Source organism: Mizuhopecten yessoensis, unplaced genomic scaffold, assembly GCF_002113885.1.
Source record: "Mizuhopecten yessoensis strain PY_sf001 unplaced genomic scaffold, ASM211388v2 scaffold5503, whole genome shotgun sequence".
Lineage (NCBI taxonomy): Eukaryota > Metazoa > Mollusca > Bivalvia > Pectinida > Pectinidae > Mizuhopecten > Mizuhopecten yessoensis.
Window position 1 is genome coordinate 463,083 of NW_018406081.1, and position 17,195 is coordinate 480,277.

A 17,195-nucleotide genomic window follows, 5' to 3' on the forward strand; every position below is an offset into this window, starting at 1 on the left:
AAAATCATAGAAAGTGTCATGTATAATATTTTTAATAGACCCGATAATACCGCCACAGGCCTATATTTATTGACAGAAGTGGGGTCACCAGCTTTAAAAAAGGGAGCGACCTTGGACTTGTTACACTCAGTGGGGAATACACCTTCAGTTATTGCCTTATTGAACAAACAAAATTGGTGACAGAATTGAAGGACCGGCACTTTTCAATAACTTTGCCGACATACCATCAACACTTGTAAATAAACTCAGATGTAATTTTTGGTATTGCATATTGGTTTTCAGTTTCCAACGTTTCAACCTCAGGTAAACTGTCATCGAATTCCTCCCCAATCTCAGTACCAATATTTCAGAAAAAGTCATTAAAAGTGTTTGCAATATCAAGTTTTTTTTCTGAAACAGTTTTACCCTCAACATCACGTTTAATTGTATAACTTGTTTTTTTACTAGGTAAAAACTCTTTTTCCCCCAAACATCTTTAGAACTATGAGAGTTTTGGGTAATAGCCTTTCTAAACAATCAGCCTTGGCTTGTCTTATCTTCACCAATACACGGTTTCTACAAGCTCGGTATAGAGCCCAGTCATCACTACATTTTGAATGTCTAGCTTTACTGTGTAGATTGTCCCGGTGGTGCATTTCATGAACAATGCCAAGAGCTTGGCGGCATGGGTTATCAAAAATGAACCAAACGGTCCAGAGTCATGATAAATCGCTATTTGCTTGCTAGCATTGCGAAGCCTATCGTGCATGTAATTAGGAATCTGTTGAAATAGCTTTGTCTAAAGAATCAAAAACCATAAAGTTTGTATGTTTCCAGTAGCTTGCTAAAAAGAGTACTAAAAAATTCGTGAAGAGAAATGACCTTGACCTATATTCAATGCCACTATGGTCAAATATGCTAAACACTTGAACTGTATGATCTGCAACACCAAAAGGCCTGGATTCGTTATGTATAGTTAGTGGCTTGCTTGCAATAAGTGCTACAAAGTTTGAGAAAAGAAGTAATATTAACCTATATTAAAGGTCACAGGGGAAATATATGTAAAAAAACAAACAACACCAACTCATATAGATTCTTCTTATTGATAATAATGCTTTGAGTCATTGATAGATGGCTTACATCTTGCTGAAACGTAGTGCCATATACATTTTGAAAAGAAATGACCTTGACCCATATTCAAGTTTACAGGGTTCAAATTTGTTAAAACACCCAAACTAAAGAACGTAAAGGCATACTGACAATAAACTTGACCAACAGTTTGCTGAAATGTTGTGCTGCAGAGTTTGTTAAAAGTTGTTTTGACAGAAATTTAAGGTCAAAGGTGTCAAATTTATTCAAATTTTCATTCGACTTCTGAGGAACTAAAATGGCATCGAGTCATATATTTTAGCTAGTGGTGTGCTGTCATACAGTTTTAGGAAAATCGTGAAAAGAAATGCCTCTTATATACAGCTCTTGTTTCTCGGTTTCACTTTCCCTTCACAAATGTTTCTTATTCAATCATTATTTTACTTGGATATTATAAAAGTAGACTAGAAACAATATACCAGAGTCTAGAAACAATTGTTTACTCAGTGTTAAATCTCTGTATAGCTGCGATCCTCTCCAGTGCAGGATTTTGCTCATGATACTCTGTCTTTGTTTGAGCTGAGTCCCAGTAAGCACGGATGGCCCTGGGATAGTCCCCAAACGTCTGGTAGCATAGTCCCAGCAGTGTATACACTATCCAATGGCTATGTCCTCCTTGAAGGTCATCGTACTTGACCTGTATCAGGTTTCGTAGTGATACGTCACATCCTATTCTGTCCTTGAGCTCATTGCAGCTCATGAAAGACAAGAACGCAGCATACGGTAGTGGCGGAATCCACACACCAGATCGGCTTCTTGATATCTCCGGGCGGAGATGGGGTAGGTGTATAATATCTTTTCGCAGATGGATATCATCTGTGAATATTTTATTCAGTTTATGAATTGAGGTGTATCCTTTCCCACAGTATTGCTGCTTATATATTTCTGCTTGATTTTGTGGTAATAATATACCAGTATGGGCGAAATACGATGGCTGTGAAGTTATGCGTCCACACATCTCTTGGGCTTTCAAGTAATTACCTGTGAGGAAGTGCAGAGTTGCCAAGTCCAGCAGGTATGTACCCATTGAAGCACATAGTGTCAGTCGGTGTTGACACTTCCTCAAGGTACGGTACCTGGTCTTGTTGTTGGTAGACCCTGCGACAAGGTCTTGATGGATTTCTCTCTTTGCTGCCGTGGATACTATACCAACAGTAGTCGCAAAAGCGACTAATTCATCTAGCTCCGAAACAGATTTCATTTGTAAATTAATTGATCTTGTAATTGTCAGAGGTGTGCAATCCCCGAAGGAAAGCTTATTTATCTCCAGCGTTCGTTTAATATTCATATCCCGTCTGTATTCCATTTCTTGTACAGTTTGTGTTCGATTTAGTTCGGTTTGTATTTCAAAATTAGAAACAGTTTCCAGCATACTAACCTCACTGAATGTCCTAGATGTATGTGAAAGGCAAAGTAACTTCTCTGTATGAAACACGTTCAGCATGTGAAATAGTTTTTGTTGATTTTCTCCATGAACCTTTCTCTGGAACATGTTGTTGGTAGGGATGAAGTAGTTTGGAAAGTGTCCTACTTTAACACAAGAGATCAGAATGTTGAAGCAAAACCAGAAACAATAAAACAGATTTTGTTCTTGCCAGAGTTTTGGATTTGAGTGTTCCACTGAAATAAACAAAAGTGTTTTTAAATGATAAGAACACAAAATATCATCATCTTCTTTCCCAATGATATCTCGTAATGTATCTTTCATTTGTTTTAAGAAATATTTCAGGAAACAGTAAGTTTTCATTTGTATGTGACTAAAAGAGTGAACTAATAGTCTCTCCGCTGACGCAAACGATATCCGCCACTGTAATAGCGTGTCTTCGGAACATTTGTCCCCTACTGGGACAAGATGGCAACCACTCTGTACAACTCTGTCAATCAATACTTGTGTTGGCCATCCATACAGACGAGGACGTGTCATCCATTGGTTAGCCTCCCTTGGCCAACTGTTAAAGTGAAAGCATCTGACATGATCCACATCTCCAGTTGAACAGCTTGGACCATTAGATACATGACGAAATCCTGTTTGCGTTGTTCGTTGGTTGACAATTTGTTCTCTGTACATGTCACTAGAGACAAATATAACATGTCCAACTGGAACAAGTGAATTAAATAGATAGATATCACATTTTTGTCCAATATGACCTAATTGTAAGGCCACATATCCAGGTCGGCAGTCAGACTCTTTCACATACAGCACAGTCTTGTGTGCGTCTTCTGGAGGAACAATTTGTCCAGGATACAAGGCCACCACATCATTGTGTACAAACATGAAGTCAAAATCTGAACCACGCAGGTAAAGTCCTTCACTTTGACTTCCGCAGAGCAGCTTTTTAAACGCATTGCTGGGAGTGTTATATATTCGTGCTTTTATAAGCACTGCTCTCCTCCTGAATCGAATGTCCTCCTCTGTCCCCATCATATTCCTTTCAATCAATCTTGAGATCAACACAGAAATATTTTCAATATCCCACGGAGGACCCTCTATTGCTGTATGTCGGCGAAGTCTGCAAAAACAAAAGAATATAATTTATAAAGCAGAACAAAAACAAAAATTCATACAATTGATTGTGTATATCCCCATTTGATTAACTGGAATATAGTGTGATGAATCAGTATATGCGGAAATATAAGTCACAATGACCTATTTGATTTATTGACGTAGTACTGTTCAAGATTTATTAACACGTACATGACGATAGATTACTTTTGGGGAAAAGATGTGCATTGCAAATGTATTGCATACTAGTGATATACAAAGATACGTCGAGCTCTACATTGAATCCCTTGTTCTTTAGGAAAAAATAAATGAAGAAGAGACAATACGTTTTGCCTCTCGCTTCTGCATTGTGAAGAATAACAAAACCTATACCACCTTAGGGTTGAGATATGGGAATCTCGAACCGAGGGGAATATTCTTAAGTTTCTAAACACGAGGCTTGCCGAGTGATTTGGCAGCTTAAAATCTTTATCCGAAGGTTCAGATTCCCCATCTCACCTTAAGGGGGCGACAGATTTTTCTCTTGCCCTGTTGACCTTGTCATATACATAATGCAACGTTAACAATCCAGGCTCAGTGTATTGATGATGTGGCGTTATGCATTGTTGACGTTGCGTCATAAAATTGTTATGAATGGGGCGACAAGGATACAGCTGTCCAGGGTAAAAGAAACATATGGCCTATGATATTATTCATTGTCTAACCCGAAGCTTGCCTCAAGTAGAGGGTTATACATTCAACAATCTCATCCCGAGGGTTAAGATGTTTCGGCATTAACTTCAATGCATTTTCTCCTATCCTATCAATAATGTATTTGAGAAAAAGGTTATCAGAATTTGTAATCTATGTTTTATTCTGAGTTGCAATCGACTCGTCCCAGTCCAAAGCTGATTGTTACATCATAATTTATTGTTGTGGAGACGTAAATATGCAAATATGTAGGGATGAATGAGTTAAATTCANTAAATATCAAAACTCTACACCTCGTAGAACTTAAGAAGAAGTGTTTTATTTAAATTTGATATCCAATATAGTGCATTTTGCATTTGAACTTTGACCCCTAGCGTAAACCGGAAGTTGACTTTTTTGCTAAAATAATATGAGAGAAAAAGTTTGCCCTCGCTTATTATTATATGATATACAAAAATCAATCTCGTGCTTAATATCGTTAACGAAATATATCGGTATAGGCTGTTAACAAATCAGAGTTTGTGGCGGCCATCTCAGAATATCAATTGCTCCAAAAAGTAACATAAGTTCGTAAGGGCATCCAGAAGAAAACATGTTCCAATTGTGGTTAATATGGTAATGGCAGATTTGGAGAAGAAGATCGTTGAAGTTTCTTAAAATATTGTCAGCTTTTCAAAAAGATCAAAGTCAATAATGAACACGTCATATGACGTTAACGGGAAATGTTTCAGAAACAATAAATATATCAAATTGATCAAATAGCCATTTACTATCGATTACAAATAGAATTTTTGCAAAAAAACAACTGAAAAATGAAAAGTTTTAAAAATAGGTGACCTTTGACCCCATGGCGAGAATTGAAACTTGACCTTTTTTCCTCTGTACATGACATGGGTCAAATTTAGCCCCGACCACACTCTATCAGTACATAATGTACATTGGGGGCACATCTTCCACTTATAGATATTAAATTCCCTTTGCCAAAAGATAAAATCCCTTCATCGCTACAGAAGGAGAAGGATCTTTAATGTTTTCCTCTATTTCCCATAATAGGCCCCATCCATCTGCCCTAAAGAAGGGATCCAGACACCTCAGTTTATACAAAATTGATTCTTTTGTCCCTAAGTATGCTTCAGACTGCATTTGGTTTAAATCCCTTCACTTGTGTAGTAGGAGAAAACAATACCTGTATTTCCCCCAATTGGGTCCCCCCCCTCTGCCCCCAGAGGGGCCACACCCTCTGTTTATACAAACTTGAGGCTGCTTTGTCCAAAGATGCTCTGGAACAAATTTGGTCAAAATCCTTCTATTGGTTGAGAAGTAGCGGATTTTTAAAGATTTACCTATTTGGCCCCGCCCCTCTGCCCCCAGGAGGACCTTACCCTCCGTTTATACAAAACTTAGAACCCTGTGGCCAATGATGCTTCAGGCCAAATTTGGTCAAAATCCTCTGAGCCTTTAAGGACTAGTAACGTTTTAAAGGAAAAAGTTGATGGACGACGGACGACGGACAACGGACGCTTTGCCATGGCATGGCCATGTGAGCTAAATAGGTAAACAAATCACTTTATAGGCCATGGCGACCATATTGAATTTTTGATCAACTTGAAAATTTGGCCATGACATCTCCAAACTATTACCTACAACCTGGCAAAATATCATGTTCATGCCTATAACTATTTAGAAGGAAAGTCGGTCTCAAGATCTTAAAGAGAGGAAGAAGAAGAAGAAGAAGAAGAAGAAGAAGAAGAATAAACAGATCAAATACAATTGGTCTTTTTTTCACCCGTTGGTGAAAAGCCCTAATTAATACATATACATTGTGTTTGATCAATTAATATATATCTGATAAAATGAAAATATACATATCTCGTGAATTGATACACATGCAATGTAAGATGAAATAATACATATATGATGAAATAATACAAATATGATGAATAAATAGATATAAGATGAATATAAGATGAATAAATAGATATAAGATGAATTAATACATATATGATGAAGTTTAATATATACGATGAGTTAATATATATATATGAACAACATCACAATAGAAAATGGAATAATTTTCATCTTGATTAAAGACTTAATTGGTTAATAGATTTTTGACCTAATCATGATTTTAAAAAATGAATAGAAATCATACCTGTCCATTTCATTTGGTCAAGGCAACAGCTATTTTAAAAATGCAGAATGCCTAGGCTGATCTCCAAGGAGTGTCTAAATGCGTCAGGCCATCTCTGAAGATCTATGTAAACTGCAGTTCTTTTACAGTCAACTGTACCGATTCAATTTCAGAGATTCGGAAAATACCATAAGGAAGTATTTGTTTTTTAAAAATTATGATTAAACCCGGGACAAGGACTTACGAGAAGTTAAGTGGAAAATTGTAATATTTCCTTGTGAATGACTGCATCGGGGATGTTGAACAAAATATAGCCCTGAACATTTTCTGATCTTATTGTAAGTTGGCTAGAAAACGGCAATTTGATAAATGATATATGAACATGTATATGCTTAGATCATATCAAAGCCTTAAAGACACTGATCCTTTTTCAAAAACCTAATATTCAATTTTTCAAAATCCTACAGCTCAATTTTTTAAATCTTCATATGACATCTGATTTACTAAGAGGTCTAAGGCTAACCCTAAGGCTATTAGTCACAATATTTAAACATTTCAAAGATGGATTTTTTTTTTTGAAATGGATTTTTTTCTAAATAATTAATAATGATAGGAAAGTAATATTTGTCTATTAGCATAAGGAGATGCCAAGTTAACAAGTTTGTTCACATTAATGACCCTGACATAGTTTCACAGGAGTAAAATGTGTTGAAATATTGACCACGATGCTTTGACGATAATATTTGAATGACCAGATCGAATGTGTTAAGGCTTTGAAAATTTCCGTTTTGATAAGAAAATATAAAGGCTTTCTATATTTGGTCGGTAGGACGTTGGAGTAAAGTGTTATTTAGTTTCATACATATCCCTTAAAAGATTACAAAGGGACGACACCCGACTTCGAAGCCAGTGTATTTTACCGTTACGCGGCTGCGATATTATTTTTGTGTATATCAACCGTTCAAACTAGTCTTCTTGCATCATTCGCAAGTTGGTGCACACTGAACCATCGATTTTTGTTATGACATATTCCAGGGGTTACAGAGAAGGAAAGCAAGTGTAACTCCTGGAACATTGAGGATGACGCCAGTCTTGTGCCCATTTTCCTGCTACGTGTATGTCCTCTTACAATGCTGCGTTTTATGTATTTGGGTGGGTCGTCAAATGATGGGGCCTAAACAGGTTCCTTAAGGTACACCTGATAGTACTGAGATTTTATCTGACTGTTTTAACCTGCACAGACTTAAACCTACAAAGAGTTTGGTTACATTGTATACTTCAGTCTCTAATGTAATATTATAATACATTGTATACTTCAGTCTCTAACGTTATATTCTAATACATTGTATACTTCAGTCTCTAATGTAATATTCTAATATATTGTATACTTCAGTCTCTACTGTAATATTCTAATACATTGTATATTTCAGTCTCTAGTGTAATATTATAATAAATTGTATACTTCAGTCTCTAATGTAATACTATAATACATTGTATACTTCAGTCTGTAATGTAATATTCTAAAACATTGTATACCTCAGTCTCTAATGTAATATTCTAATTCATTGTATACTTCAGTCTCTAATGTAATATTCTAAAACATTGTATACTTCAGTCTCTAATTTAATATTCTAATACATTGTATACGTCAGTCTCTAATGTAATAATCTAATACATTGTACGTATCTTTGCAAACATCCTAGTGATCTATAAGCTTAAGCGAAAAATGCAGAGAAAAAAAAACAGTTTATAAACTAGGCACTAGAATGTTACGCTTTAGAGACTGAAATATTCTCTGTAAGTTTTTTGAGTGCTTCTTACAGGTTTTGGAACAACCATTACTGTACACATGAAGATATATTAAACTCATCTGGTCGAAAGGACCAGGAAGAGCGTATGGCGTATTGTGGTGTTTGTCCATTGATACTTCAGGGGTTACGCCCAATTTCGTTCTCTGCAATGAAAATTTGATTACACATACAATACCACGATTACCTCTGGGGACTGGCTGTATCCATTGGACCTTATTTGTAATCATACTTTTAATGAGATTTAAGGCCAAATATCATCAACTTCAGATGGTTTTCAAATTTAACTATTTTAATACATTTTACCATGTGACCTTGAAAGTTGGCCAAATATCATCACCCTATGCCTAATGGTTATGGAGAATAAGTTGTTTAAAGAAAACAAGTTGATGACAGACGTTGCACCATGGCGCAAGCTTGATTTGCTCCTTCGGTGAGTTGACCTAAAAACAATTCTAAAAATGTGTGATTTTATTTATTTTAATAATGACTTCCATGAAGGTTAAAACAAATAAATTTGTTAAATTAACATACATGTCTATCTAAACCATTTGTCTGAAACAAAACAACATTCAATAACAAGTCAACAGTTACCTTTAATGTAAATTTGTCTTTTTGAAGTACACCAGTTTCATTTAGATATAACATTTTATTAAAGATTACAATCAATCCCTCTCCAATATCCCATCATACATTGTGAGAGGCTTACAATGCATATTAAAAGTGTATAACAGGAAAGAGGGTAGTGTGCTTCCATCAAGGAAAACACCAGTGACCCCAGTAACTTGATTGACCCAAGTGACCTCAGTCACCTGAGTGACCCCAGTGACCTCAATCACCTGAGTGACTCCAGTGACCTCAGCTTTCCACTCTGCCACTATCTTCCGATTGAGCGTAAGGGAAATTTCCTTCAATGTTAAGCGAGAAGGTGACAGTCATCATTTGTACAATTTAAATTTACCAAACTTCCTGGACCCTTCTCTTTGAAATGTGTTCATGATTGAACACCCTAACAACCCTATTTCAACTTCCCTGTCAACACAAGGAGGGCAACAGACACCATTTGTAACAGGAAAGAGAGTGGGCTCTCACCAGGGACCCGTGCTGGTCTCCAGTCTGCCACACTTACAAACGAGGGACCCTTGCTCGTCCCCAGTCTGCCACACAAACAAATCAGGGACCCTTTTTGGTCTCCAATATGCCACACAAACTAACCAGGGACCCTTGCTGGGCTCCAATCTGCTACACAAAGAAACCAGGGACCCTTGCTGGTCCTCAGCCCGCCACGCAAACAATCCAGGCACCCTTGCTAGTCTCCAATCTGTTACACAAAGAAACCAGGGACCCTTGCTGGTCTCCAGTCTGCCACATTAACAAACCAGGGACCCTTCCTGGTCCTCAGTCTGCCGCACAAACTTACCAGGCACCCTTGCTGGTCCCCAGTCTGCCACACAAACAAACCAGGCATCCTTGCTGGTCCTAAGTCTGCCACACAAACAAACCAGGGACCCTTGCTGGTCTCCAATCTGCTACACAAACAAACCAGGGACCCTTGCTGGTCCCAAGTCTGCCACACAAACAAACCAGGGACCCTTGCTGGTCTCCAGTCTACCACACAAACAAACCAGGGACCCTTGCTGGTCCCAAGTCTGCCTAACAAACAAACCAGGCACCCTTGCTGGTCCCCAGTCTGCCTAACAAACAAACCAGGGACCCTTGCTGGTCCCCAGTCTGTCACACAAACAAACCAGGGACCCTTGCTGGTCTCCAGTCTGACACATAAACAAACCAGGGACCCATGCTGGTCCCCAGTCTGTCACACAAACAAACCAGGCAACCATGCTGGTCCCCAGTCTGCCACACAAACAGTTGAGCCAAAAGGAAATTACCACTTGCATAAATCATCTAGAAAGTGGTTGTATCCCTATGCACAATAAAAATCTGCCACAAGTGCATTGACATTAAAGGCATCCCCTAATATCAACTTTTCAAAGTGTGAATAAACTCCAGTGTATATATAATATCAATATTTTTCAGCAAAACACTTAAAAAAATACTTTCACATAATGAAAACAATGATCCAGGACCCTTCACCCAAATAAGCAATTTGCACACATTTGTGAAAATTGTTGATAAGAAGAATTTTAAGTCAAGACTAATCAATAGTCTGTTTAGACTTCATTGTAAGTCAAGGCTAATCAATAGTCTGTTTAGACTTCATTTTAAGTCAAGACTACTTAATAGTCTGTTTAGACTCCATGGTAAGTCAAGGCTAATTTATAGTTTTTCTGGACTCCATTTTTAGGCAAAACTTATTAGTAGTCTGTTTAGACCCCAATTAGACAAGGCTAATATATAGTCTGTTTGGCCAAGAAACGTTCACAATGAGAAACAATTTATCAGTGCATAATTATAAGGAACTCATCAAATGTGTCTAGTTTCATTAAAATCTGCTGGACTTTTTTGTTGAGAGTTTAATTTTCGTACATGCTTTTTTACACAAAAAGGGACATAACTCTAGTATATATAAAAGACATCAAAATATAAATGGCATTCTGAACAGCAAATCAAACACTACAATTGTGCTTTAGAAAATATTTTCTGGACAAACTTTTGTCTAAACAAAGACAGACAGATTTCAGATATAAGTGCTCTTATTTTTATTACTCATCCATTTTTTTTTTAAAGAATTCATAAATATATCACAACCAAAAAAATATCATAATTTATAATTTTGTTACCATTCTAAAATTAGCATGGAAGTCTAGACAGAAATCATAATCAGAGTTTCTTTAAAAAAATAAGTGGTTTCAAAAAATAGTTTAAAAAAACCCTTCAAAAACAAATGCATGACACAACAGTATCAAACTAATTAAAATCAGATCCAAATTCCCGTTCCTCTACGATACTCTAACATTAGAGTATCGTAGAGGAACGGGAATTCAGATCTGATTTTAATTAGATTGTAACAGAAATACAATATACATAAATGAAACGAAATTCAGCAAGTAGTCACCATCATTTACTATTTTTCTTGATCAAGTTGCATAAAGCATTTATGCTTTTCAGCACATTTAAAATATGATAAAATGGATAACATGATTCACGTCCTATTTAGTTCAGATACATATAATTAACCAGTTCTACTACCAACAGACGACAGCTGGACAAAGTGAGGAAGATACCTTTGTGTATATGGGCAAAAATGTAGAAGGGTGCACTCCAGGGTTTGTATCTTTGTTAGTGCTAACGATTTTCATAATTTATGTGTTCCAAATATTGTAAGCGTAGATATTTTAGTGTCTCTAATATTAGCACTTTTCGTGCTTTAAACATTGCCCGAATTCATGATTTTGCTTATAAGTGTTTCTGTATATAGTTTTCAATAGCACATAATATGAGTGTGCCAATTCATCAATGATCTATTCAGTTAAAAAGCTAATTGATGATCTCACTAATTAGTGTTTCTGTACATAGTTTTCAATAGCACATAATGTGACTTAGTGTGCCAATTCATCAATGAGCTAATCAAATTAAATGCTAATTGATGATCTCGCTAATTAGTGTTTCTGTATATAGTTTTCATTAGCACATCATGTGAGTGTGACAATTCATCAATGAGCTAATCAGTTAAAATGCTAATTGATGATCTCACTAATTAGTGTTTCTGAATATAGTTTTCAATATAACTTAATGTGAGTGTGCCAATTCATCAATGATCTATTCAGTTAAAAAGCTAATTGATGATCTCACTAATTAGTGTTTCTGAATATAGTTTTCAATATAACTTAATGTGAGTGTGCCAATTCATCAATGATCTATTCAGTTAAAAAGCTAATTTATGATCTGGCTAATTAGTGTTTCTGTATATAGTTTTCAATAGCACTTCATGTGAGTGTGCCAATTTATCAATGAGCTAATCAGTTAAAATTTGATAATACACTGAAATTTGTGTCTGCCAAAATAAGGAATCTTGCAGAAGGATCTGTTTAATGATCATGAGCAAGAAGAAACTAAAATGTACAGGTTAACCCTAGCCTTTCAATGTTGCACCCCATTGTACCAGTTGAACTCTCCTGTTTGCCACCAAAGGCTAAGACCTACAATGTAATATCACTTTTGTTACATGCACACATCTTCTTTGCCAAATGTTCAATTCATTTGAAAGCTTATTTTAGTTGTTTGAATTTTCACATTTAAAAAAAAAAAAAAAGAGAATTGCCCTCTTCACCCTGTGGCTTATCCATTATTTTGTTTCGATAAATAGCAACAGCGACCTTTGGATCCAGAAACACAAACTCATATGAGGTATTGTCATACTTATATTTTTGTATAAACTTTGATTAAAATATATGACGAAATTAAGTCTGAAGAGTTATGGCAATATATTACAACAGGATGGTGTATATGAGAGACGTGATATGACATGATTGGACAGGACACGCATGGGATACACTAAATGCATATTCACCCCCCTCCTCCACTGAAAATAAAGTTGAATGAGCATATAAAACTGTAAATAAAATAGTGTGTGAAGATCTATTCTGCTTTATGTATTATTGTTTAGAGCATACCATTTTTTCAGTAGTATAGAATTTGTTTACATTTCAATTTTTACAATTAGCTTAAAACCTAAAAAGCTGCTATAAATAAAATAAAAGTAAAATTCTGCAAGTTGAGGTTTAAATTTTCATCTTTGCAGTAAAACAAACTCCCGCAGTTGCTGAGGTATAGGTAGTTTGGGTATAATATTGGGCAGGAATCTATATCCCAATTTCTGTCGTACAGCATGTCGAGATATATCCTGTAATGTTCGCACATTTTCACATAAAGGAATCAACATCTCCCTGAGCTTATTGTCCTGTTCAACCTTGCTCCGCAGTTGTCCATTGTCTGTTCGTAGATCAAATTGTCCGGAAGCCTTTAGAAGTAGTTCCAGACATGCATCATCAGCATCTGTGTTTAGTCCAGTAGCCTGTATCATAGCTGCCCGCATCAGAGGCGTGTGTCCATGAAGGCTCTTCAGGTCTACAGAGGCGTTATATTCTAAAAGTAACTCAATAACTGCTAAATGGCCCTTTCTGGAGGCCCAGCTTAGAGGCGTGTCCAAATTATAGTCCTGGGCATCAACATATGCCCCTTTCTGTAGTAACAGTTTAACACACTCTATATTGTTTTTGAATGCTGCCCAATGTAGAGGAGTGTCAAGGTTGCCGTCTCTGGCGTTCAGATCGGCACCATTCTGTAAGAGGATCTCTACACTCAGGGCGTCTCTCTCTGCAGCGTAGTGTAGTGCGGCTCTTTCATAACCATCCACGTCATTAACCTGAAACAGGTTTACAGTTTATCGTGTGTAACATCCAGAACTAACAGTTATTGGTATTAAGGTTTTTTGGGTGTTTTTTTTATATTTTTTGGGGGGCATTTTCAATTTTTTTATTTAATTTTTTAAAATTTCCATCTTGTTTTCGGATGACAATGTAACATCTAACAACTAAAATGAGCAGTGTTGGTTTTTTAATGACACACACCAAGTCAGTAAGTCAATGTTTTTTCCCAATTTACATCATAAGCATTTCCGAAATTCACAGAGAAAATCGCCTGGGTAGAAAGAGAGCATTACAATACTTGCTATATATATGTCAGCAATCTTTAACAGCTTATCATGTAGACAATAATCTATTGAAGCAAACTGAATTTGTATTTCCACCAATTAAATCCACCATATTTTTGTGTTGCAACAGACAACTTGTTTTACAACCAAAACCAGAATGTTTTCATTATACCACCATCCGCTGTGTTGTCAAAAAATTAAAAAAAAATCAACAATATTTATTCAAATTTCTATGAATTTTCCCAGTTTATACATACACGTGGCTGTTTTAAAAATTGAAGCAGAAAAAACTTTGGTATCAAACTTGAAAGTATGGCACTTACACTGTCTGTAATGGGGCACGCCTGTTCATCAGTAAAATACGGTAGTACATTGTACATGTACAGCTATATATACATATTTTGCAAATATGACAATTTTGAGTTCAATAACATTTAACAATGATGTCTCCTAAATATATTAAAAAAGGTCATTTTCACAGATATAACGTTAACATGTAAATGAATACTCTAAGTATAGGTTTATCACAAGTTTACTGCTTTATGTTTTAGATTTCAACAAATTTTAATGGATATAACTGTATAAGTCTTCTCCTTACCGGTATAGATGGACAGAAAGCACAAATTTAATACATTGCTCAACAAGACACACTCATATACACTTACAAACATATAGGCTAGAACATTCAACCAAGTTATAATTATAAGAAAGAAAAAGAAACATTATTTGATGACATTTGAAAACTTTCTTAGCAAATCCTATATATGTTTGTACACTCAGACCACACTCCATAACATACATATACACACACACCCTCACATACACACATATATAAATAAGCATTCGCACACACACCCTCACATACACACATATATAAATAAGCATTCGCACACACACTCTCACATACACACATATATAAATAAGCATTCGCACATACACCCTCACACAAGCTCTGAATTATTCAAACTGATTGAATAAATAAATAATCCATAAAAAAATAAATAATTAAATACAAAAGGTAATGACAACAGTCCAGTCTGTTAGTAGCAGAAATGTAATTTTGAACTTTTGAGAGAATAAATAAATTATAATCAGTAGATAGATAAGCATTACTAGAGGCAAGTAGATCAAAAGATGAATATCCAAAATTATTAGTGGTGTCAGTTATGAAATGTCTATAGTTAGTATTTCGTCTTTGCGTATTGCAAAGTTATCTTTTCTTGTGAGCAGGTATTGCTTGTTACGTCATTGGTTTGTGTGAGAAAATTACTAGTTTTCTAAAAAATTGATGACGTTCCTCTCACAAACAAATGACGTAACAATCTATACCTGCTCACAAGTGCAGATAACTCTGCAATACGAAAAGACGGAATAAAGTGGACAGTAGAGGAAACTGACTTATGTTCAGCTCTTACCCTAGCCCCTTTCTCCAGCAGCAGTTTAAGGGTGTCCATGTCAGTGACCATACAGGCGCAGTGGAGAGGTAGGAGAGTTCCATGGAGTCTGTTCACGTCTGCACCTTGGTTGATGAGATCCTCGATATCCTTGTCTGGGGTCGTTGTAAACGTCTGCCAGTTACTGATTGCTCGTATTAACCGTTCTGATAGCTGGTACGACATCTGAGCATTGGCCATGGTATACCACATTACTGCATGGACACAGCTTCTGAAAAAGGCAGGAAAACATAACGCACAGTGTTATCTGAAAAAGTCTGGAAAACATAACGCACAATGTAATTAGAAATGTAATCTGAAAAAGTCAGGAAAACCTTATGCACAGTGTAATCTGAAAAAGTCAGGAAACACTTATGCACAGTGATATCTGAAAAAGTCAGGAAACCGTGATGCACGCACATTAAAATCTAAAAATGTTAGGAAACCCTTATAGTTATGCACAATGTAATCTGTTCCTCCAAGTTAAATATAATAATGCACTGTTTTTTCTACCTATTTCTTATAGAAGACTATAAATGCATCAGTATTGGAAATAGTTTAACCTTATACCAAAACAATGTACTGTACATATAAATCGTGTCCATTGTTTGTGTATAAAGTAAAACTTTGATATTACTATTTTAAAACAACATAGTGCGATTTTCATTGAAATAAGGGAAGACATAAATTTCTTACTTTTCTTCATTTTTGGCTAGAGATAGCATCCTGTATATACATATTTGGCTGTCAAACTAGGCAAAAAAATCACTATTATGATAAATGCTTTTGAAGATTTTAATTCATGTCTGTCAACCTGACTTGATGTATATGGATTGGGTTAGATGGGTCTTCCAGTGAAGGAATTGTTTTGATAGCATTGCAGTGACATTGTTTTATAAATTACTATGACATCTTTTTGCAATAACTGATTAAAAGTATTCATTTTCTTTTCATTACTTTTTCCTTTCATTCAAACACTTATGTTAAAAAGAAAAAAAAAGTATACTTCACATATTTATAAGTTTCATGAAAAAAACAACCTATAGTAAATAATATTTTTTTACATCATTTGATACAGCACCCTATCTAGCTAACATAAGCCACTCTAAAGCACTTTACATTACATAGATATATACCAATGGTAATTTAGTACAATGAATACAAAAAAAAGAAATTAGACGGGTTTATCGCCTACATGTTCCACCCTTGCAGGTTTTGTCTCACTGACAGAGGTCGGTGATCTGTCGGCATGAGGGAAGGCAACTTCCCTTAGGGGGGGGTGTCGCCTTTACCATATCCTAACCTTAAAAATAATAGAAAAATTGAGTTTCTTATAGAAACTGCTTTATTACAACCTAGCTCATAGGTCGATCGTCTCAAGTGGAATAAGCAGAGTAAAGTATCTTGCTAAAAGTTAAAGATACAACACATTGCCTTGCTGTGACTCTAACCTGCTTCCGTCACGAGCCCGGCGTCCTACCACTAGACTATGCGCCTCCGCAATAGTTTATCCTTTATGATATAGTTTATTCTTATACATGTTGACTCTTATATTAAATCATCAAAACGTTTCATTATTTATACGTGCTAGATAAATTTCCAAATGAATATTCATGTATTGTTATAATTATTGTTATTCAGGCAAGTTTTATCCCTTAAATAACGAGTATTAGACATAAGCTGGTGTGGGTGTGGGTGTGCATGAGTGTGAGAGGAAACGAATCACAACATTTTATATATTTAAGCATTGTACATATCTACCGGAATTAGAAGAAGACTGATATAGGCAAAGCCTGTTGTCTTATTCTTTTGTCAATACTGTTCTAATATCTTCTTTAATGTTAACTTATATGTTTGTATTATATATGTATTGTCAATAAAATACTTT

General features: G+C 35.7%; 2 protein-coding genes across 5 annotated transcripts in view; both read right to left on the bottom strand.

The window, feature by feature from the left end:
- Positions 1-1,079: 1,079 nt before the first annotated feature.
- On the bottom strand, positions 1,080-6,583 carry LOC110450771. The gene is made up of 2 exons (XM_021498476.1): positions 6,474-6,583; positions 1,080-3,638 (listed from the first exon to the last, which is right to left on the bottom strand). Exons 1-2 carry the CDS (start codon positions 6,479-6,481, stop codon positions 1,568-1,570), a joined length of 2,079 nt encoding a protein of 692 aa, XP_021354151.1. The 5' UTR covers positions 6,482-6,583; the 3' UTR covers positions 1,080-1,567.
- A 6,204-nt stretch (positions 6,584-12,787) lies between these two features.
- The window catches only part of LOC110450757 (ankyrin repeat and SOCS box protein 8-like), a 6,205-nt gene continuing 1,797 nt past the window's right edge, over positions 12,788-17,195 (bottom strand). For all 4 annotated transcript variants that reach the window (XM_021498450.1, XM_021498449.1, XM_021498448.1 and 1 more), the window contains exons 2-3: positions 15,290-15,539; positions 12,788-13,586 (exon numbers count right to left, since the gene is read on the bottom strand). In XM_021498450.1, the coding sequence (XP_021354125.1) occupies positions 12,951-13,586; positions 15,290-15,520 (867 nt within the window). In that variant the 5' untranslated portion in view covers positions 15,521-15,539 and the 3' untranslated portion in view covers positions 12,788-12,950. The remainder of the gene's footprint in view (positions 13,587-15,289; positions 15,540-17,195) is intronic.